Source organism: Impatiens glandulifera, unplaced genomic scaffold (genome assembly GCF_907164915.1).
Source record: "Impatiens glandulifera unplaced genomic scaffold, dImpGla2.1, whole genome shotgun sequence".
Classification (NCBI taxonomy): Eukaryota; Viridiplantae; Streptophyta; class Magnoliopsida; order Ericales; family Balsaminaceae; genus Impatiens; species Impatiens glandulifera.
This window is the reverse complement of record NW_025919480.1, coordinates 1-25028: the sequence shown is the minus strand read 5'-3', so window position 1 is coordinate 25028 and position 25028 is coordinate 1. Positions and strand designations below refer to the sequence as shown.

The window sequence follows — 25028 nt, the reverse complement described above, 5'->3', positions numbered from 1 at the left end:
TGTAAAAGAACACACATACTCAATTTTGAGGAGACAAGATAATGTGAGGCAATCACCATCATGGGTAATTGCGGAGTGTATCAAACATAAATACATGGACCATCACCATGACCACATGCCTAAGAAAATAATGAAAGACATGCATACAAGCTATGGGTTAACTCTGACATATAATAAGGCTTGGAGGTCCAGGGAAAATGCCTTAATGGCGGTGTGAGGAACTGTGGAGGATTCCTATGGTAATTGTCATCATACATGTTCATGTTGCAGAAGAAGAACCCAAGTACCATAACTGACATCCAGACGGATGAGGAAGGCCACTTCAGATATATGTTCATATCCATAGGGGTCTCAATTAGGGGTTTCATAGGATGTTGTCGTCTTGTATTGTGCGTCGATGCCAACTTCCTTAAGCACAAGGTTGGAGGTCAACTACTGGTTGCGATAGCATTGGATGCGAATGAGAAACTATATCCCGTTGCTTTTGGTGTCATTGATTCGGAGAATAATAACTCTTGAACATATTTCATGCAACAACTAAGGTTAGCAATTGAATCAGTCCCGGATCTCGTCTTCGTATCCGATAGACACCCAAGTATTATCAACGCCTTGTCCGCGGTTTTTCTAGAAGCACATCACGGTGCATGCACATACCACATCAAAATGAATATTCTGGCCAAATTTAAACTGATAACTGCCATGTTGAGTTTGATTTGGCTTCTCACGCATACACCGAGTCCACGTTTCAGAAGCATTTTGACAGGATCAGAACTGAAGACCCTAGGATTGCTGAATATTTGGAACAAATTGAAGTGGAGAGATGGAGTCGTGCTTTTTCCTCCAGTTCACGATACATTCAAATGACAAGCAATTACACTAAGAGTTTTAATAGTCAGAGCAGGGAAGTTAGGAAATATCCCATAACAACATTAACTGACTATTTAAGATTCTCAATACAAGATTGGTTTAATCATAGAAGAGAAAAATCAACCAACCACAACGGACATTTATCTCCATATTATGAAAAGTTCTTACGTGAGGAAGGCGAAAATGCTAGATTTTACAGCGTTTATCCACTTAATCGATTCCAGTTCCATGTGCATGACGGTGAATTTGATTTTCAAGTTGACTTCAAGGGACGAATTTGTACTTGTAGGGTATTTGATGTATCTGGTCTTCCTTGTACGCATGCCCTAGCGGTCGCCCGTTTCCGGAAATCGGTTCCATATGAGTGGTGCGCAAGGTTAGAGAATTTAACCAATTGCATGTTCAATTTATGTTATGTTCAATTTATGTTATTTTCAACTTATGTTATGTTCAATTTATGTTCAATGTATAATTTTTCAGGTTTTACTCAACTGAAACATGATGCATGACATATGCGGAGACATGTTATCCAGTTTTTAATCATAATGAAGCTTGGGACATTCCCGAACATATCAAGATACGAGTCTGCCTAAAACCCCTGTGAAGATTAAGAAAGGACGACCAATAACAAAGCGTAGATCACCACAAGGTGAGCCTCGTAAGGAACGGAGACATTGCGACTCATGTGGCGATCTAGGTCATAACAAAGCAACATGCTCAACAGTGATAAATTAAGCACATAACATAAATTGAATTAAGCACATAACAGAAATTAAACACATAATTGCATTTTTGGACTGCGACAGATGCATCTGTCGCAGGCGACGATGCATTTGTCGCAGGCGACAATGCTTCTGTCGCAGGCGGAAAATGCAATTCTGTGCAGGGTGGATCATGTAGCTTACTAGATCATATAGCCAATTTTGAGTCCTCAATATTCTGATAAATAAATCTCGACCAGCAAAGAAAATAACCATATTTATCTTGTCTTCATCCTCCAGCTTCAACCACTTTTTCAACTCATTCATCAGTTCAATAGCATAATCTAAAAGAGGATTGACAGTTACTGGATCATTGAGTTTAAACGTTTTTCCATTAGGGTCTGTGTAGCTCCCCAATATTGTGGACTTCTTCTTTCTCTGAAACTTCTGTCCCTCAAATTTTGTTGGAGTCATTTCTAATACATCACCATCCTTCTTCTTCTCCAACTCCACCTTCCTCTTTTTGGACAATTCCTCCAACCTCTTCTTGGCCAACTCCACCCACCTTCCTCTTCGTGCCTAATTCCTTCTTTTTTGTGGAGAAATCCTTCTTCTTCGTGGATAAATCTTCTTTGTCGTCCATCTTCAACTCAACCTCATTCTTTCCTAACTCAGCCTCATCAACTACTTTGTTGTTTTCATTCTCAACAACAACATCATCATCAACTACTGTGTTTTCATTCTCAACAACAACATCATCATCAACTACTTTGTTTTTTTTTCATTCTCAACAACAACATCAACAGAAGCAATATATTCTTTCTTATCCAACCAATCAACAACATCAACGGAAGCAATATATTCTTTCTCATTCAACCCATCAACAACATCAACATCTTTGTTTTCATTCTCAACAACAACATCATCAGTATCTTTGTTTTCATTCTCATCAACATCATCATCATCTTTGTTTTCATTCTCATCAGCATCTTTGTTCATCTCCAACCCAACATCAACAGCAACAACATCTTTTTTTATCCAACCCATCATCAACATCATCATCAACATCTTTTTTCATCTCCAACCCAACATCAACAACAACAACATCTTTTTTCTTATACAACCCATCATTCAACCCATTAGCAGCAACAACTTTGTTGAACTCCAACTCTTTCTCCACTAAATCTGAATCAACATTCTTCTGTTGTTTTATTTCACCCAATAATTTGATTATGTGATTGAACATAACACGTTGATCCTCTTTGATGACCTTCATTTCAGTTTTAATCTTATTCACATCCCTTGTCATCTTCTTCATATCCTTTCCCAGCTCATCAAACTTGACATCATGTTGGGCTTGAGTCACCCGATTGTCTTGGCTAGTTGGAGAATTGTCTTCTTTATTTTGAGGACTCGTTGCTGAAGGGACATGGCTAGATTCATGAGTAGTAGACCGAGAGATGTCTTGGCTAGATTCATCACTAAATGACTTCTCGGTCCTCTTGGCTAGTGTGATTTTAAGTGGTCTTCTCCTCTTGGGCGCTAGTTTGGGAGTACTGCCATCTTCATTATTTCTCTTCCTACCATCCACTTCAAATAATTCATCATAAATGTAGCCTCCCATTTCTTCAAAGTCTTTCCCACAATAGTTCCTCTTCTACTCCTCAGACTCATCAATCTTGTTAAACACATTGCATTTTAGGAGAGTAGTGAATACCTCTTGGACAATGTTGGTGTTGCTTCTAGAGGCTGTAAAAGAGTAATATCCTTGGGCATATAGGTTGTTCCTAGGTCATATCCACAAATTTGGGGACAAATGTTTTTATAACCAAATATGTCCAAACTTGGAAAGCTACTACGAACCCACTAATAGTATAAGCGACATCACAGTTCCCCTTGTAGGTTTCGTTTTTCTCCAGATATAGCTGCCGAAGATGTTTCATGTCCTTGTCAATACCCTTCAGGGTTGAATTGAAGGACACATTTCCCCATGGAAATTGAAGAAATATCTCCATGTCCTCCACCATGCTGAAGATTTTCAAACTTACTCTCCTCCTATTATCAGATCCAAAAAGACACTGGTAAATAAGGTTGATGAGCCCAAGCTTCCATGCATCATCCTTATTAGAGCTTCAGAGGAAAATTGTTTGAACCTATGTCACTCTAACAACTGTTTTACCCCCAAAATATTTATGGACTAGGGGTGGACATTCTTCAACGTGCTAGTTTTCGATCACAGGAAATCTTCCAAAATTTTGGCCTATCACCAAGGCATATTCCTTCATGCCCTAGTACAACTCTTGACCATTGACCAAGAAAGTTATTCCCTTTGAATTGGAGCTGCTTTTCCTCATCAACATCTGATGGATTATTATTCCTAAGAAAATTACAGTCGGGGCTTTCAATAGATGTTGGAATTGAGGCTTCAAAGCCCTATCCATAAGACCAAAGTGATTAAACTTGTCCTTCGTATTTAACAAGCAGGTACAAGTGGATTTTCATGAAACACGGCCAGGAAAGTTCTCAATAACCGTTTGGATTTGATTTTGGTTGGTGTCATCTGCAAAAAAAACATTATGTCAGACTAAGGAAAACAAATACCACTTCTTTAAAGAAAATAAAACATTTGTCGTAGACGACAATGCATCTGTCGTAGGGGAATAATACTTAATCGCTTGCGACAGATGCATTGTCGCCTACGACCGATGCATTGTCGCCTACGATCGATGCATTGTCGCCTGCAACGCCTTCGACAGATACATTTTAAACTCAAAACGATTCAGTCAGCCCATAAAACCCTAAACTTAAACCTAAACCTAAACTATAAACACTAAAACCCTAAACCGTTCTTCTATTTCAGCATGCATGGAAGGTAAACGACAGAAAACGGGAAAAACTCACCTTCAATGTTGCGGCGTTGGCTCGGGAGTTTGTTGCCTCGGAGAAAACTCACCTTCAATGTTGCGGTGCCTCGGGAGTTTGTTGCCTCAAATAAAACTCACCCTCAACCTTCGTCCGTTCGACTTGGATCGTCGTCGGGGGCTCGAATCGTCGTCGGGGCTTGGATCGGGGGCTTGGAACGGGGGCTTGGATCGTCGTCAGGGGAGAGTCGCGGGTTTCAGCCGTTTCGGGGGAAATATGAAAAGAGGAGAGGGAGGGAAAAGAGGGATTAGGGGAGAAAGTGAATGGGAAAAATGTATGATTTTTTATTTGAGGGCAAAAACGTCTTTTTCCATAGGCAAAATGTTAGATTTGAAAAAATTATATTGCTTATGCTAAATTTGGAAATAATCCTATTATGAGGGTTATTTCGTCAAATTTCTCCCCTAATATATATAGGGAAATTGGACGAAATGACCCTAAAGATGGGGGCATTTGCCTCGGTGGTCACTGGCAAAATTATATTGCTCTGGTGACCACTTTAATTTTTTTGGACGAAATTACCCTTTTTGCGTAACGCGAAGGGACTTCGTGCTTCGCGAAGTGGAATAGTGTGAAAAGTCCAGAATACCCTTACTATTTAATATAACCCCGACTCTTTATTTTCAATTCTTTTCTTCTCCTTCTCTCTCTTCCCTCCCGCTCTTCTCCTCCTTCTCTCTAAACTCGTCGGCGGCAGCAGCGAGCGACGAGCGGCGGTGATACACACAATGAGCTCCACGACGAGCATTGTTCCACTTGGTAAATATCCTATGATACTTGAAGTTTATTGTTGTTTGTTTCTGTATTTTCGAATCACTGTTGTTGTTTATTATTTATCCGATGAGACTTCACGTTTCGCGAAGGGCTTCACGTTTCGCGAAGGGCTTCACGTTTCGCAAAGAGCTTCATATTTCGCGAAGGGCTTCACGAATCCAATCTTGGTCGAAGATATTGAAAGAAATGGGTCTGGATTCAGTGAAGAAGTACTTACAACAAGACGGAAACCGGCTAAGTGCCGACGTTCTAGATGGTATGCCACCAAAATTCATCGAGCCCTTCATTATGCAAGGTCTTTATCTCGATCTTGTAGAGGCCGGATGAATCGTCTGCTCCATGAAAGTACTCCCTCATTTGTTGGTACGACTTCTTAAATATGTAATTAGGTGTTTCCTTATCTCCGTTTAGATTGATCGATTCTTCATTTATTATTAATGAAGAACACTGGGAATTTCTTGCACGGAGAAGCTACTACTGCTCTTGTTGATGTGGTTGGTTCAGCTGTTATATGCACCGTCGGTACATCTCATACCGGAGTGTCTGTTGAGATCAGTGTTTCATACTTGGATTTTGCTTATGTTGGTGTGAGTAGTTAGCTTTTTCTCCTTTTTGATTTCATTTTGCAGATAGGGTTTTCTCAATAGTAAATACAATTGAGTTGTTTTCATTTAGTTGTTCTATATTATATGTTAAAGGGTTTGTTTGTAGAATTTCATTTTGAAAGGAGGGAGACTAACATAATTATCCTAAGTACTACTACTAATGATCACCCTAATCTCTATTTCATATCAAATCTTATTTTCTTGTTAGTAGAAAAGGTTAGAGGTGTCATTTGCTTTCATTGATTCTAAGTTAGCAATCTTCTAATACCTGGTTTGATAATCTTTTACTAGATAATATTCTATTTGTTTGTTCAATTGGTCTATTGTTGATAGAATTACAAGATTTTCTTTCAAGACTTTGCTTCACATTTGTTTTAGGAAGAGATTGAGATAGAAGCGAAGATATTACGGGTTGGGAAGACCATTGTTGTCATTACTGTTGAGTTCAGAAAGAAACAGAGTGGGAAGATTATTGCTCAGGACCGTCATACTAAATACTTTGCCGTGGAAAGTAAAATTTGAAAATTATACCAATGTTATATGAATTCTTGAACAATTAATAATGTATTTCCTCATATTCTCTAATTAAAAGGAAGCTTCATTTCTTTTGTCTGTTTTTTTTTATAATCAGATATATATGAAGTTTTTCTAATTATTAATGTAATATTGTACTTTCATCTTGTCACCTAAAGAAATCCAATGATAAACATATTTTTGTTATTTACAATTTGGGATAAAAATTTAAGACAAAACTCACCAAAATGGAATGTGTGCACATACTCTATAAATGCATAAAGGGAAGCCCTTCGCGTAACGAGAAGCCCTTCGCGAAACAGAACCCATATGATCTGCAAATATCATCATCGACATAAGAACAATAAGATGAACAAAAAAAATGAACAATTATGAACCAATATGAACATATTTAATTGATTTAGAGTTAGGGTTTAATTAAGAACAACATAAATAGTTTGAAATGAAGATAATAGACAATAAGAACATAAATTGATTTAGGTTTTCAGATGGAGATACTGGAAACATGAACATAAATCGATTTGAGTTAGGGTTAGGGTTTAAAATGAAGATATGGAAATAAGAACATAAATCTGTATTATAAACATCGATTCAGGGTTAAAGTTTTCTTATCTTTGTAGATTCAAGGCATAGCCGTAGTCGCCGTCGCCGAAATTTTCGTCGCCGCCAACGAACAAGAACATAGAGAGAAGAGAGAGAAACGAAATGAAGAAAATGAAAAAATTTGAGTATTTATATTAAACTTAATTCACTTCGCGAAACGCGAATTCCCTTCATGTTACGCGAAAAGGGTAATTTTGTCTAAAAAAAATAAAGTGGTCACCAGATCAATTTTAAATATCGGGTGACCACGGAGTCAAATGCCCCATCTTTAGGGTCATTTCGTCCAATTTCCATATATATATATATATATATATATATATAATGCATTAATATTTTATTAAATAAATCGTTAAAGAAACACAAAAATTGAGCTTGATATTTTTTTTAATTTTTTTTTGTTGAACTTTATCTCATTTTTATATAATTTTTTTAACAATTAAAATATTTTGACTTTATTTTATATTATTTTAAAAAGAAATTTATAAATGAACAAAATTAAAAAAAAAAAACTTTGAAATAACCATTACCAGACAAACCTTGAAAAAAATCTGCTAACCATTCCAAACCTCCATGTTCTTTTTCAATTCAAAATTCTCCATACTCTGTCTTGCCCATACTCTCTCTCTCTAGCAATCTCCACCAGTCATTTTTCCTCCTATGGATTGGGAAGTTCTGTGGAGAAAATGGCCCAGTATAGCAGCTGAATTCTTCATCACAACAACGAGCTTTCTTGTCTTTCTGTTCCTCGATCTTATTGAGGTTATCCTGTGTGTATTCTATAGATACGTGGACGAGCTACTCGAAGGGAAGACCGCTCCATGTTACTGTCAGATCAGGACACAACATAATGGAGCCATTGTTGAATGTGAAAGAGAAAGTCTGCTTTCTGAAACACTTTTCGCCCGAAAAAACATTTTCCGGGAAAAGGGTTTGCTTAGATTCGCAACAAAGTGGGAAGATTTTCGGACTGAAGATTGTGGGTGGGTGAATCAGAGGTGGTCCGATTGTGGGTGTGAGTCGTGCGTTTCGTGGACGACCAATGATGATAAGCTTCGTCTTCATGTTGTGGTGAAAGGTACTCTCACTGCTGTTATCAAGGGATAAACCTTAGATGAAGAAGAAATAATACTAAAGCAATATGCTCTGTTCATTTTGTATATTTAACTGATGCAGAATATGTTAAATTAGAATCTCAATTGATTAAGCTGCCCTTGATGATTTCTGCTAATTTGTATCCTTGATTTGTCAGCCCTGATTTTGTGGAATTTATTGGAAAGTTAGTAATTGGGCTAGATAAACCCTAGTCATATATGACTATTTTTTTTTTCTCTTTTGTCAACTTGCTCACTATCAAAATGAAATCAAGTTCATACGCATAGTACTAGCATTAAAAGTAGGATTGGCCATGTGAATGTTGTCACGTTATAACATAGGTGGTTGTTCTATTATTGTGGCATTTAGTTTGCATGAAGTGTAAATAATTGATTGAATTGTTATCTCTCAGAAGCAGTTTCAGAGGAAGAAGAAACAGAAAATGTGATATTCTTGCATGGTTTTATGTCATCTTCCTCATTTTGGACAGAAACCATTTTCCCTAACATATCTTTGCTCACAAACCGCAAGTTTAGGATTTTCGCGGTAGATCTTTTGGGATTTGGAAGAAGCCCAAAGCCAAGGGACTGCTTATACACACTGAAGGATCATTTGGACATGATTGAGAATTCAACCATTTTTCCTTCTCAGCTGAATTCATTTCACTTAGTTGCTCACTCTATGGGCTGTGTACTTGCCTTGGCCTTAGCTGCAAGACACCCCCATGCTGTGAAATCCATTACTTTGTTTGCACCGGTGAGTTTTTGTGTGATTTCTTATTTACTTTTAGACCCATCTTTTTTATTTTTCCTGTTTGATATGCGAAACTTTATATAACAAAGTTGTAAAGTGACTTCTTGAAATATATAAAAAGTATAGTAAGTAACTGAGATAACCTCAGATGATAGAGATCATGATAACCTTAGAACATCAAACCAAACAAATACAGGCATCAGGAGCTTATTCCATAGAAATATTGCCTTGTTCTTCCACCTCCCAACTTTTGTAATATCTTCATAAAGATTTTTTGTTTTTAAATTAAATGTTTATTCTCTAGAGGGAACTAGAACGACCCTCCAAAGTCATATTCTCTCGTTTCAATCTGGACATTTTAGTGAGAATCGAACCTTAAACATTTAGTCTATTAGACAAGAATAGCTACCTTGGTGATTCCCCTTTAAGTTCTTCTCTTACTAAATTTGAGTGAAAATTCATACTGCACTCAATTCTATATCCATATGTTTCTAATTTTGGTTTTTTTTATCTTCCTTTTAGCTTTTAACATTGTTCTTCCTCTATTTTTCAAAAGATTCCCACTTTTCTGTATTCCCTGAGCCTTATCACTATTTAAGGAAACACTTACAATCATGCATATAAATCCCTAAAAGAAGTATTACCTTTGATTCGTCTAGCATCTTTCCAAGCAGTATCCTCTTCATCCATCTTTTGAGGTTTGAAATTGTTTACTACAAGTACTTTATTATTCTGGCAGGTGAATTATTTGACTATCAAATTAATGCTTTATCGCCAGAAATAGTGTTATTTTCCACATTCAATGACCTTCAAATGATCTATTTTGCTTTCAGCCTTATCTTGCTCATGATAAAGAAGAGGAAGCTAGTTTAATGGCACTTGAAAGACTTGCTATAAGGAGAATATGGCCACCGTTGTTGTTTGGTTCTGCGGTTATGTCATGGTATGAGCACTTGGGCCGATGTGTATATTTCGTGGTGTGCAGGAACCATAAGATCTGGGAGGGTATTCTAAAGCTAATAACTGGAAGAAGGTAGATACAAAACAAATTCATAGAAATGAAGACAAATAGTGTTTTGTAGCAGCTGAGTTAAAAGGTAATAATTAACCTTCGCTGTCTCCTCTGTTTGTGTTTCAGGAATCTTGATTTTAAGATCATGGACATGACCCGACACACCCATCATTCAGCTTGGCACACGATGCACAATGTAATATGTGGCGGAGCAAAGTTTGTGGACGGATATTTGGAAATATTGAAGAGGTCGAAAGTGAAAATAAATGTAATCCAAGGGGGACGAGATAAAGTGGTTCCACCTGAATGCAGTGCCAACTTGAAGAAAAAAGTCCCAGATGCAGACTTTCATATCATCCCAAACGCCGATCACAGTGTGATTTTCGGGAGAGAAAATGATTTAACCCGATATTTAGAGACCATATGGTGGTCATGCAACGAGTGAGTCATTTACCTCTTGAGTCCATTGTTCAATCAGATCTTCATAACTCAAGCTCTTTCATCAGCCTATGAACCTGAAGAAATAAGATCAAACTGTTTCTATTTCTCAATTTCTGAATTGTAATTTTTATGTATGTTATTATTATTTACTCTTGTTACTTTAAGATTTAAATTATAATATCGACATATGATAAAAAAGAGTATTTATTTCTTTCTACCTTATTATAACCATATTTATTAGATAAGATTAGACATTTAAATACTTAATGCTGTGAATGAGAACCAAGGACCAATTATTATCTTTAAATCAATGTAGTCAATCCTCTCAAAGTAGAGCGTGTCTGTGAATTAAAAGTGTCTTAATATTTAGATGTGTGCGAGTGTATAATTAAAGTCTAACCTGAATTTGTATTGACTATAAAAGAGTAGTATGTATTTTATACATTTTGTAAGTAGAATGATTTAATTGATTATGACTAGATAGTCTAAGGCCTATTATGAAGTCTTTGAACTCCAAATTACAATCAAGTCAAGATTCTTATTGAGGTTACAAGTCAAAAAACAGTTAAAAGATCTAACTTTCACAATATTAGCTACCTCATTTTCGGTTATCTTTGTATTTGGTAAAATTAACTTAATGAAGGTTGAGCACAGCTTTATGGATTAATTAAGAACATTGATGGTTAGTCGAGAGATAGTGGTAGATCACTATCCCAAACCCAAATTTATAGGTTGGATGTGTAGTCGTTGCATTTATACATTAATTTCTTTAATAACATTCTATGCAAACCCAAATTTATATGTTGGATGTGCAGTCGTTGCATTTTATACATTAATTTCGTTAATAACATGTTGTGCCAAACATTGTGTTGAGAAAAAAAATATAATCTAAAAATGCAATAATAGAATATATAAAGATAAAGAGGTAAAAAAATAAAGAACACAAGATATAACGAGGTTCGGCTAATAATGTCTACATTCTCGGGGAGTCGTCCATTTTATTTATTTTCATGAAATAATGGTTAAAGTAACTCTATATTACAATGTCTCTATTTATAGGAGTACATCAAAAGTCAAAAGACTAAACTACTACTCCTGAGCCTAATAAAGGCTTAAACTCCATTACATTATAAAAACTCTAATAAAATATAAGCCCAAAATCCAACAATCTCCACCTTGAGCGAATCCGCACTTATTGAGAAGTGATGAATAAATTACAAATTCAACAATCTCCACATTGACGAATTTCACGTCCCTTAGGAAATACACGAGTCGTACCTACCAATCTCTACCATGAAAAAAGTCAAGCCATAAAAAAATAAGTGGGTTCAACAGTTCAATCTTCACCTTTACTCGAGCCATTATCAGATAACTTTTCGTACCTCTACTTCCACTCAAGAGCCTTAGAAGAATAACAATCTCCACCATGACGTATAGCGCACCATCAAAAAGTTATGAGCTACACATCAATCTTCACTACTCGAGTCATTCACAAGATAAATCAGTATACCTCCACTTCTGCTCAATAGCCCTTAGAAGATAAAATCATAGAGTTTATAACACTAAGTAAAGTTGGGTAACCACGTTATTTCAACGACGATAGACATTCAACAACTCTTCCCAATCTTTGTTCATACCCGTTGACATATGCGGAAACTAGAATTAACAATTATTTATTATGTCAAAATAATATTTACCCTTGTTTGCCACAAACCGAGTGTCTTATTTTTCAAGTCCATCAATCGACTGAAACTAAAATACCGATTAGACCCAAGTTAAACTTCTATCGTCTACTTTTTCAAAATCAGATATCTATCGAAAACTGAGGACACCCAAAACGAACTTTCATCGTCTACTTCCTTAAAAGAAGATATCGATCAAAAACTACCTCTCCTTGAACAAATTAACTTGCAATCTTCTGGTTTATTGAATCCAAAAATGCCTAACACACTTATGCTTAATGTTTAATAATTAATGTTTAATGCTTAATGCTTAATGCTTAATGTTTAATGCTTAATGCTTAATGCTTAATGCTTAATGCTTAATGCTTAATGCTTAATGCTTAATGCTCAAGGGTTTAATGATTGATGCCTTATGCTTGATACTTGATGCTTGATTCTTGATGCTGATGCTTGATGCTTTATGATTTATGCGTAAAGCTTGATGCTTGATGCTTAATGCTTGATGCTTGATGCTTGATGCTTGATGCTTGATGCTTGATGCTTGATGCTTGATGCTTGATGCTTGATGCTTGATGCTTGATGCTTGATGCTTGATGCTTGATGCTTGATGCTTGATGCTTGATGCTTGATGCTTGATGCTTGATGCTTGATGCTTGATGCTTGATGCTTGATGCTTGATGTTTGATGCTTGATGCTTGATGTTTAATACTTGATGCTTGATGCTTGATGTTTGATGCTTGATGATTGATGCTTGATTCTTGATGCTTGATGCTTGATTCTTGATTCTTGATTCTTGATTCTTGATTCTTGATGCTTGATGCTTGATGCTTGATGTTTGATGTTTGATGCTTGATGCTTGATGCTTTATGCTTGATGCTTGATGCATCAAGCATCAAGAATCAAGCATCAAGCATCAAGCATCAAGCATCAAGCATCAAGCATCAAGCATCAAGCATCAAGCATAACTAAAATAATCCTAAAAAGAAAATTACTTCATATTGTCATTTTCAATCAGTTCTATTATCCTCTCCGGCATGTGTCTAGAAGATTTTATCAAATCAAAACAATGCAAACTTTAATTTCGTCAAATCTAGTTTGGGATGAGTAAATTACCTTATTTATTCATCCAAGTTTTGTTATTCAAGAGAAAGGTTCTCAAATTCAGCCTGAAAATCCATTAAGACAATCAACCGAATACATATATAAGATGTTAGTTTTCTTGAACTCTATATACCTATTTGATATAATATTGATGTACAATCAACAAAATAAACAAGCTCTATTTCATTAATGGTAAGAGTAATATGTATTTCAATAAATACAAAAAATAATTTGTTGTTAATTAAAATAAATTAGTATCTATTATTGAAAATAATCTTGTCTCTCTACCTAGAAATGTGAAGAAAAGTTTGATAGTAACAGAGTATAATGGAATCACTTATATTTGTGATTTTAATATGTATCCAAACTTGTTTTTGTTTGCTGTACTTGTAGAATTGTTAGTTTAAATTAGTATTATTTTTTTGAATAGTTAGAGTGTATATATGATCAAGATTGTTCACTTGACGTATTTGTTATTTAATTTGTTTAAGTCAAATGAATCAAACTGAAGAAACTATAAGGGAAGTCACTACGGAAGAGTTCCTAGATTATCCGTTAGGAACACTTGAATCGTGTTGAAAATAAAAGAGAAGAGATTAGTGAAAATATTACTCCAAAAAATATTGAAGTACGATTTGGGAGTATTTCATTAAGGAGAGTATTGAAGGGATTCCTAAAGCCAAATGTAATTATTGTGGTAAATATTTGGGTGGTTTTTCGATCAATGGAACTTCTCATCTATTTAAACATCATGGAAGATGCAAGAAAGTGCAAAAAGTAGATTTCTTGAAGGAAAAACAAGTTGTTGAGGCTGATTCATTTACTGATGAAGAATTTCGAAGACATGTTGCAATGATAATCCTTTTTCATGACTAACCACTTTTTATGGTAGAACACATCAATTTTAAAGATTTAATTAAATATGTTCGTCAAAAACCGATGCGATTTCTACGAGAAACACCACAAAAAAGACGTGTTAAAGATTTATGAGACTGAAAAAGCTAGAGTGAAGTTTTTACTAGAAATAAATGAATCAAGAATCGCTATCACCACTGACATGTGGACTTGCACATACCAATAGAAAGGGTATATGATTGTGACAACACATTTTATCGACGATAAATGGGTGTTGCAAAGTTTTTTATTGAGATTTATTTATGTACCATGTTCACATAAAAGTGAAACTTTGGCCAATGTGTTAACGAGTTCATTGTTGGAATGGAATTTGGACTTCAAATTGTCAACCATCACCGTTGACAATTGCTCTACAAATGATGTAATGGTTCAAGATGTGGTGCGTAGGTTGTACAAAATTCAATTGTTATCTAACGGTGAATATGTTAATATGTGTTGTTGTGCACATATTTTAAATTTGATTGTTAAAGATGGGTTAGATGTGATTAAGTTGTCAATTGAGAAAGTGCGTGATAGTTTCGTGTATTGGTTGGCTTCGCTTAGAAAGATTGAGGAATTTGAAGATAATGCAAGCACACATGGAATTCACATGGGTAATAAATTTTCACTTGATTTCCAACTCGATGGAAATCAACTTTTTTCATTCTAAGAACTGAATTACCATATAAGTTGATTTATTGTCGATTCTCTCTTCGAGGTAGACAATACAAACGCGAGCCAAACGATAATGAATGAGATCTTTCCCAAGAAGTATGTGAAAGACTTGAACTATTTTTCAATGCGACTGAGCTGTTTTCTTCAACAAAATATCCTACGTCTAATATATGTTTTGCTAAAATATGTGAGATGAAACTGATTTTTGCTACATTTATAGAGTCTCCCATTGAAAAGATCCAAGATATGATAATTTTAATGATTAATTTTACAAATATTGGTTAGATACACATATCTTGATGGTTGTTGCTTGTATTCTGGATCCGATGAGTAAATTGAAGTTGGTTCAATATTATTTTACACATTTCTACCCAAGTGAATGAAAAACAATATTAGATGAAGTGCATCAATTTTTTTTATCATTTGTTGAAGGAATACACAAATGATTCCAATGTCCCAGAGACCGCGATTGACACAAATATTCTCTACTAAATGAGTACTATCTATCTTGCAGACTTTACTAGCTTTTGTGAGAGCGACGAATATATGAGTACACAAATGAAATATGAGCTAGATATATATTTAGAGGAAAAATTTCTGCCGACAACCATGAATATTGATGTTCTTGCTTATTGGAATGGTAAGTTTAAATATCCCACGTTACGAGAAATTGTAAGAGATTTGTTGGCGATTCTAGTGTCAATAGTTGCTTTAAAGTCTACGTTTAGTACTAGTGGTAGAATTGTTGATCATCATTGGAGTAGGCTTAATGTGGATATGGTGGAGGCTCTTATGTATGCAAAAAGTTGGTTATCATGTATTGTTAATAATACTAGGAAAATTTCCGTGCGATGCACACAGATAAGAATAAAAACAAAATAAATTAAATAAATTATAATAATATTTATTCAATGTTTAAAACTATTAAAATAAAAAATATAACGCTCTAATTCCACATTTTATTCATTTCGATAAAACAACTTATTTTCTCACATGTTTCATCACATATTTTTTCCGAATAAATCTCTCATCTCGTGACTTTATACTTTCACTTTGTTAATCAAATATTTGATTCTTATTTTTTAATAATTATCATTGTGACCTCACACTTTGGTCAATCATATATTTGATTCATATTTCTTTAACCACTTTCAAATGATACCGATCTATTATCCATCGGCAAACCACATCTTAATCACACTTGGTTAAATGTTGTATTTGTTTTGTTAAGTTGCAAGTTCGAAACATACAAATAGCATTTTTAATTATATTTTTAACCGTTTTAAATTATGGACAGGTCAACCCACAATCCGACCCAAGTATGCATTTACTCTCACATAAATATCCAAATTAATCACAGCTCTCGACCCGGCAATCCAGACACTTTAAAAATTAAGTATCATTATATATATAGATTAATTAGTTAAAAAATTGAAATTTTATTGTTAAAATGTCCCACGTTCATCAAATTTGGTGTTAAATCTTAAATATATAGTGTTGTTAGCCTAGTTGGTTAAAGGTTTGTATTTGTTTAGCTAGGTTGCAAGTTCGAAACATATAAATAACTTTTTTAATTTTATTTTTAACCGTTTTAAGTTTATTGGCGGGTCAACCCACAATCCGACCCAAATATCCATTTACTCTCACATAAATATCCAAATTAACCATAGCTCTCAACCCGGAAATCCGGACACTTTAAAAATTAAGCATCATTATATATATATATAAATTAGTTAGTTAAAAATTTGAACTTTTATTGTTAAAATGTCTCACGTTCATCAAATTTGGTGTTGAATTTTAAATATAATGTGTTGTTAGCCTAGTTGGTTAAAGGGTTGTACTTATTTTGTTAAGTTATAAGTTCGAAACATACAAATAACATTTTTCATTTTATTTTTAACCGTTTTACGTTTATGGGCGGGTCAACCCACAATCCGACCTAAGTATCCATTTACTCTCACATAAATATCCAAATTAACCACAGCTCTCAAACCCGCAATCTGAAAACTTTAAAAATTAAGCATCATTATATATATATATATATATATATATATATATTTGAATAAAAATAAAGTTCTTAATCTCTTTTCTTAATATTTTCAATTTTTAATAATGTGTAGACGAATCCAATGGCAAATTCAGACCCAGATTTCCACGAGTGTTCCAAAATTTATCAAGTATGATTTTTTTTACTATACAACACTTATATCAAAAATAAAATTATAATTAATAATGATAATAATAAAGATACAAAATCACGCCGATAATAAAAAAATATTTATTATTTTACAATTCAACTACTACTAGACGTACAAACAAATAAAGACAATTGAGTTCTTCGGGTGTTTATTTGTTGAAAATTTTGTAAAATTTGTTCATTTTCAATTGTGGTAAAAATCTCCTTCTCGATGTATACTACCAAACTGTCGTTGATCCACTCATCACCATTCTATTACGCTAATCAGTCTTGATTATTTTCATCACAAAAAAGACCATTTCAATAGAAGCATTCGTAACAGGTAAAACAAATGCTAACTCAACCAACCGATATACCAATATAAAAACTCGATGTTTCCTAGTTTCAACCATCCTCTTAGTAAGACTTCGCAAATCTTGAATCATAGAAAATTCATTTTATACATTTTGAATGTAAGTCTGAAGCTGGTTCTCGAGTACTATATTTTGAAACGCAAGAATATTTTTTCTTATTACTTTCTTCATTAGAACTTTTAGAAGAGTCAATACTTCGTTTTAAATACTTCTACATTACCTATATTACAAAAATAAACACAATAATTAAATAAAATCTATCAAATTCGATTATTGTTTATCATTTCTTAGTCGAATGATTGTTTAAAAACAAAAAAGAGTAAATACAGCATTTGAAACCCCTAAGTTCTAATTCCCCTAAGTTCTAATTCCAGCATTAATCTAATAATGAAATACATAACAAAAACAAAAAAACCTTTTATGTTCTGATTCTTCTGAAGAAGCAAAATGGAATCAAGGAATAAATAATAAAATACAGAACATATGAAGAATGAATGAATAATAACATAAACCTATATAACTTATGCATATGAAGAATGAATGAATAATAACATAAACTTATAACCTTACAACTTACTAGAGATCAAATCAGTGTGTCGTCTCCAAGATCGATGATGGAAGATTACAGGTCGGGGCGTTGGGTTGCCGAAGGAGAGTTTAAAGAAATATTGACCTTGTAGATCTCATTAGTCTATTAATTTAATAACTAGTTCAGATAATTCTCCAAAGATAACTCAATTATATGTTCAACAATTTGTGAGAATACTACCTCTAAGTATAAAATAGTTTACTTTGAAGTTAAAATATAAGATTTGATAAAAATTGCATTCGATTGTTTCACTAGTGCTAATGTGGATTTATTTTGGAAACAGAGAAAATGTAATTATCGAGTCTTCACGAAAGTTTTTGAGAAAACCAACATATAAAATTAAAAAAAAATTATTTGGGAGAATACTACCTCTAAGTATAAAATAGTTTACTTTGAAGTTAAAATATAAGATTTGATAAAAATTGCATTCGATTTTTTTACTAGTGCTAATGTGGATTTATTTTGGAAACAGAGAAAATGTAATTATCGAGTCTTCACGAAAGTTTTTGAGAAAACCAACATATAAAATTAAAAAAAAAATATTTGATGCTGCCCAGGCTCGAACTGGGGACCTACTGCGTGTAAAGCATTCGATTTTTTCACTAGTGCTAATGTGGATTTATTTTGGAAACAGAGAAAATGTAATTATCGAGTCTTCACGAAAGTTTTTGTTTTTGAGAAAACCAACATATAAAATTAAAAAAAAAATATTTGATGCTGCCCAGGCTCGAACTGGGGACCTACTGCGTGTAAAGCAGACGTGATAACCACTACACCACAGCACCTTTTGATATAATTTATATCATATTAATTATTTAAAGGGTGTTTAAGCCCATTTTGCACCCCCTTGGATCCGTCCCTGGGTGAACCTCCAAATGAAATATCGTTCATGGACATAAATATATATTTGGATCTAGATTGCGATAAAGATTTGGGTATAATTTTATCATTTGCGATCATAATTTATAAATATTTTTAGCTAATTATTTTTGAATTTTTACAGATGTAGATGACGTTGAGGGGAGAATTGTAGAATGAAGATTTCAAGAATTTGATATATTTTTGAAAAAATGTATTTTGAATTTGATATATTTTAGAAATCTATTATTTTTCTTGGGTTAGATCTAGTATTTTGAATTTGATATATTTTGGAGATCTATTATTTTTTTGGGTTAGATATAGTATTTTGAAATTGATATATTTTGGAGATCTATTATTTTGTTTGGGATTAGATATAGTATTTTGAATTTGATATATTTTGGTGATTTATTTGTTTGGGTTACATCTAGTATTTTGTTTTCTAAAATTGATTTTGGATCTATTGGTGTGAAAAAAGGGACTTAAGTTATATGCTATATGACTATATTAAATAGATATGTAATTTTGTGTTAAAATAGTGGATATCTTTCATGTTATTGCTAAACTTTTCTAAATAGATTGAAAAAAATTGATTATATAATTGTTAAGCAACTCGTTTATGCATATTGAAATTTTGAGTTCTAGTTGACTAGAACCAATAGATGTAACGTGTATTAGTTTTCTCTAAATTTGTGTATAGGATTGCTTAAAATTATTATTTTTTATCTTATTTTAAAAGGGGTAAAAAGAATAGTTTAAAAGATAAAAATAAATATTAATTGGATAAAAAAAACTAGATAGATTTTAAAAAATCTAAAAAAGAGTTTTGAACTTCTAATCTAAAAATCGAGTCCAGGTCGGGTCGGGTACCCATCGGGTCGGAACCGATCATGTCCAGGTCAATCATGGACCTGATTTTTGGGGGTAACTTCGGGTCCGGTTCGGTTTGGGGCCCCTAAAACCGAAAATTTGCCATGCCTAGCACTAACCCTTTGATTTGATCCCAATTACGAGGAAAGTTATGCAATTTGAAATTATTAGAAAACTTACTCCAAATCACACTAGTATATGAGCATTCACCAAAGATATGAGTAACTAATTCCTCACTACTAGAACAAAGAACACAACTCATGCTAGATATTATCATAATCTTACTAATTATGTCCCTTGTCACGAGCCTTTCCCGAAATGTATGTCAAAGAGCACTTTGATGGCGGGGTATGATTCTTGAGAACCATACACAATGATCCCATTCAACTAACTACCCTTACTTCGTATACATTACCGCGCCAACCCCGTTATGAACTTGATGTTTTTCACCACTTTCCATTCATGCAAATCAACTCATATCTTGGAACGAAATCTAGGTAATTGCATCTAGTATCATGCTCCCTTTCGAAATAAGCCTTAGAAGATCATTGCATTCACCATCATTAATATTTCTCACTGTTTTTATGTGATGTTCTCTTCTAATCCACACATTATGAAATTCCAGCTTTCTAATGATTGGAGTTCCTTCAAATCAAGGATCATACTAGAATTGTTTATCTCTCCCAGGGGTGGAGCCACACATGGGCTAGGGTGGGATCCAGCCCCACCTAAATTAAAATCTTAAAATAAAATATTATAAATATATATTTGACAAATGACTTTTAGCCCAGTTGGCTCTAAGACTAAACTCTGAACATGAGGTCCAAGGATCAAACCCTGACCTCATCTTTAATTTATTATATAATTTTTATCTATAAATTATTTTATTTTATACTAACAATATTTTCTAATATTAATAAGAAAATTTTAAACTATTTCTAAGAAAATATAAATTAATATTAATAAACAAGTTAAAATAATTACATTGGTTTGATTCGGTATTTAAATAAAGAATTTGATATCCCTACTCAAAAACCTAACAAATCTCTTAGAATTGATGTTGATGTAAGTTCTCTTAAACTTGATTCAGCATTACGTATTCCGATATGAAAATATATATTCTTTTAATAAAATAGATGAAATTAGACGAGCTTATATAAGATGGGGTCATATCAACCTATTAAGGATGAGTACCCGCCGACCAAATTTGGAAATCAAAATCGACGGTTCCAAAGTCATTGGTTTAAGAAATTTACTTGGTTAGAATACTCTCCTTTGAAAGATGCTTCTTTTTGTTTTCCATGTTTCTTGTTTGAACATAAGCAACCCCAAAAACCTACATTTATAAAAGATGAATTCAAATATTGAAAGCGAGTTAATGATGGGGATATATGCTCTTTTGTTATGCATATAGGATGTAATATTTCACCACATAATAGGGTAGTTGAATATCTTGATAATCTAATGAATATCCTTGTCATATTGACAAAGTACTAAATGCATAGTATTCAAATGAAAAACAAAATAACAGATTACGGCTTACAACAACTATTGAAAACATTCGGTGGCTCACTTTGCAAGCGTGTGCATTAAGAGTGCATGACGAGTCTCCATCTTTGAATAATCGTGGAAATTTTATTGAAAAAAAAAGCGGAATATAGAAAGTTAAATCTAAGATGCAAGTTGGAGTCAGCCCCAGGTAATTTTTTATCCTGGCTCCGCCCCTGACCTCTCCCATCACCGAACCGAACCTGATACATATGCACTGCACTTTGCTGCAATTTGAGTATCTTTTTTAAAGACCACGATATTTCTTCCTTGATCTACACGTCCAAACACTCCTTTCAGTTTTTATGAATCTAGAATGGACCCATCTTATACAAAGGGATTCCTGTTTCATTTCAATATTCCCGAATTATTTGTACATGAAAGCCTTATTCCATACAATGTTGTTTTTGATGCCAAGACCCCCTTCTTCTTTAAGTTTACACACGTCTTCTCATTTAACCTTTTCCCACATCTCCCTTGGCTTTCCCAAATGAAGTCTCTCATTAAACGATCAACATCCTTCATAAAGTTTTTTTGTAGAGTAATCTGTTGTGCCCAATATCCGATTATACCTATGACAACTTTTGTAACCAGCTCAACATCCGATGATACCTATGACAACTTTTGTAAGCAGCTCTATCCGGCCTGCATATGACAGCCTCTTCGTTTCCCATCCATTGATTGAATTTTTAACCTTCTTAACAAGGGTCCTGTAATGAGAAATTTGAAGCTTCCTTGAACTCAAAGGAATGTCCAAGTTTTTTACCTGTAGTGCTCCCTCATTAATTCCCAAGATGATATGAATTTTTTCCTTCACCTCTTCCTTAACACCTCCATAGAATGCAAGACTCTTCTCTTCACTAATATTTAGACCTTTAATATCAGAAAATATTGTTAACATTTCCTTAATTGTTTTAATAGATTTAACATTGACGTGTGCCACAATAAATAGGTCATCTGTAAAATAAACATGTGTGATTTCCTCCTCTCCACAGAAAGGATGGTAGATGTATGGGCGGTTCTTTCGGAGCATCTTAAATATACTCTCAAAGACCTCAATGATGATGACAAACATGTAGGAAGAGAGATGATCTCTTTGCCTAACCCCATTTCCCCTCTTGAAGAAGCCTTTATGAATACCGTTAACACAAACAACGAAGTGGGGAGACGACACGCACACCATGATCCAATCTACGAAAATACTTGGACAACCAGAAACAATCATAAAAGCATGGATGATTTCCCATCTAATGGAGTCAAAGGCCTTCTTAATATTAATTTTAAACGCAACTATTGGAAAAATGCTCCTCCTATCATATCCCTTTAAAAGACACTACGTAATGAGGATATTATGTGAAATTGACCTACCAGGTATGAAACTTGATTGTCCCAGGCTAACAATACTGAAAATAACAGTTTTAAATCGTTTTGAAAGGATTTTCGAAATAATTTTGTAAATTACATTACAACACGAAATGGGCCTGAAATCTTGAATTCTCTCCGGCACGAAGCTCTTGGGAATGAGATTGAGGATTGTTACTGCTAGATCTAAGTTATTTATATTTTATATTTCATATAATTATAATTATCATATAATTCATATTTAGAACAGTTTGTTTCAAGAAAAACGAAGTACTGGTCGAAAGACTAGTGTCTTTTCGGTTACGGCTAGATCTAAGTTATTTATATATATATATATATAATGTTTGTTGTTAATATGTAAAAAGCAAAAATAGAAAAATAGAAACTCTTAGATCTGATAAACGGAGGTTCTACAATCCGATAATTTCGTCCACCATCTCGGTGATGTTGTCCGGTTACTGAACGATCAATGCTTGCTTGCTTTGCTCGCTCAGGAAGCATACATTAGTTGACCTAGGTTGACCCGATAATCAAACTCGTCCGATCCTTGACCCATCTCTAAAGCCCATATTCGAAAAAGCCCAAAGCCTATATCTGTAAAATGCCCCTTTAGGCTTGTTAGCTTTGGACCTTAAAAACTTTTATTCTCTCTCGTTGTATTTGATTAAAAGAAAAAAATAAAATATAAAAAGAAGAAAAGAAAAAGAAAGAAATTATAATATATATATATATACTATATAAGGTTATATAATTGTAACCCCCAGGAAGCATCTCCTCGTAGCTTAGCACGTGTTTGATGACAAGTGGCAATATAGGGAGACCCGAGGTGGCTCGAGGTTTGATGAATTTCAACATTGGTTTGCGTGTCAGATATCTTTTTAAAATGATACATTATTTTAAAAAAATTTGACAGTATCTAGTTATTTTTGAAATAAATTATATAAAAGTAATTAATTTTATTCAAATTTTAATAATATGGGGATTTGTTATAATCAAATGATAATTTTATTTGAAATCCAATTTAAATTAATAAAACATAATTAATTTAAGAAAATATTATTTATTTGAAAACAGAGTCGCCAAATGATTTTAGAAAAATCAGTAAATATACGTGTATAAGCGTACTTTATACTAGAGTTTCCATAAGGAGTTCGTTTTATGGTTACGCTTGGGAAATGGCTTTCGCGCTAGTCATCCGCGCACGTTGATTGACGTTTTTATTTTTTTAAAGTCTGACTATCAAATGATTTATTTATAACATTTATTTCTATTAATTAGTAGTCCGGGGTCATAAACAAAGATAAGTAGTCTGAGGTTCTAAACAAATATAAGTTTAGATTACGTAAATAATTGTACAAAATTATTTAGATGGGTGTACCTCCGATTGCGTTGATAACAGATTAAAAAAACTTAAAGATATCAAAAAAAGTATTATAATTTAAAAATAAATTCCAAACGGGGATTAATTAAAATATTTATTTGGGAAATATCCCAGAAATATTTTGAAATCATTTTTTGACCTTTCAGGATTATTTGAAAATGAATTGGATTCTAAAATTACAAAAATAATTTTGAATTTTGAAAAATGGAATCAAATTGGGTCCGTTTTCACCGGTATGGGCCCAGATGGGCTCGGTCTAGCCCGATGGTCGTTTAGATCGAGGCTCGGGAGCATGGGTCTATAGGTGTAGAGGGCTCGGCCTTGGGGTTCAACAGGCTCGGTCCTGAACTCGGACTACTCGGTCCTAGGTTTGGGAGGCTCGATCCTAGATCAGGTTTACCGGTCTAGGTCTTTGGTCCTAAGCAAAAGGATCCTCGGTCCTAGGCTAAAGAGGGTTGGTTCTTAGGTATAAAAATCGCTCTTAGGCTAAAGGGAGTATTCGATCCTTGGCTAGAAAACTCGGTCGGATTCCATGGTCCTAGGTTAAGAGCATCGGTCCTTGGTCTCGGTCCTAACTCAAGAACATCGGTCTTTAGTCTCGGACCTAGGCTAATTTTCTTGGTTCCTGCTCAAGAACCTTGGTCCTTGGTCCGACAAGACTCGGTCCTAAAGGACCGAGTGTTCTTCATTTGTATGAAGAATTACAGGTTTAGAACTATTGATACAGATCATGAAAACTTGATAAGTATGTTGCAAACAACTCATATGGATATAGGGATCATAATCACTAACCCTAAACCAACATCATGGGCATCAAGGAAGGCAGCTTTCCCATAAGGTACTTAGGAATTCCGTTAACTGCGAAGCAGATCGAGATCTCACACTGTAAGTCGCTGATTGAAAAGGTAAAAACACGATATATGGTTGGGCAGCGAAAAAACTTTCTTATGCAGGAGGATCGAACTTATCAAAACCATGGTTATGGGCATAATTGGCTATTGGGCGCAGCAAATGGTCATTCCGAATAAGGTATTGAAGGAACTCGACACGCTGATGAGAAACTTTATCTGGGGTAGTAGTGGAAGAGGAGGAAAGAAAGTCAAATGGACCGCTCTCTGCAAACCGAAGGACGAGGGAGGCATCGACTTGAAGAACTGTATCGAGTGGAACAAGGCTCTAACTTTCAAATATTTGTGGGCTTTGGAGCGCAATCA

At 34.1% G+C, this 25028-nt stretch overlaps 1 protein-coding gene, 1 non-coding gene and 1 pseudogene across 7 annotated transcripts; 2 read left to right on the top strand and 1 right to left on the bottom strand.

The window, feature by feature from the left end:
* Window positions 1–5450: 5450 nt before the first annotated feature.
* Window positions 5451–6391, top strand: LOC124918054 (annotated as a pseudogene).
* Window positions 6392–7588: 1197 nt separating this feature from the next.
* Window positions 7589–10519, top strand: LOC124918055 (probable lysophospholipase BODYGUARD 4). Of its 6 annotated transcripts, none has more exons than XM_047458317.1 (5): window positions 7589–7986; window positions 8017–8081; window positions 8517–8854; window positions 9685–9884; window positions 9990–10519. In XM_047458317.1, exons 1-5 carry the CDS (start codon window positions 7664–7666, stop codon window positions 10306–10308), a joined length of 1245 nt encoding a protein of 414 aa, XP_047314273.1. In that variant the 5' UTR covers window positions 7589–7663; the 3' UTR covers window positions 10309–10519. The 6 variants fall into 6 exon arrangements, with proteins under 6 accessions (XP_047314273.1, XP_047314272.1, XP_047314271.1 ...); XM_047458316.1 differs by having other exon boundaries at window positions 8514–8854; XM_047458315.1 differs by having other exon boundaries at window positions 7590–7986; window positions 8511–8854.
* Window positions 10520–18507: 7988 nt separating this feature from the next.
* Window positions 18508–18580, bottom strand: TRNAV-UAC. Its single transcript has one exon. It is a non-coding gene; the product is annotated as a tRNA-Val (tRNA).
* Between the last annotated feature and the right edge of the window lie 6448 nt (window positions 18581–25028).

What these genes read in the sequence shown, in the direction of transcription:
- LOC124918055 (XM_047458311.1), top strand. Translation starts at nt 7,664, where the DNA reads ATGGATTGGGAAGTTCTGTGGAGAAAATGGCCCAGTATAGCAGCTGAA. An exon ending in CCATTACTTTGTTTGCACCG is followed by an intron (nt 8,855 to 9,684) that starts GTGAGTTTTTGT and finishes TTTTGCTTTCAG; the next exon opens with CCTTATCTTGCTCATGATAA. An exon ending in AAGCTAATAACTGGAAGAAG is followed by an intron (nt 9,885 to 9,989) that starts GTAGATACAAAA and finishes TTTGTGTTTCAG; the next exon opens with GAATCTTGATTTTAAGATCA.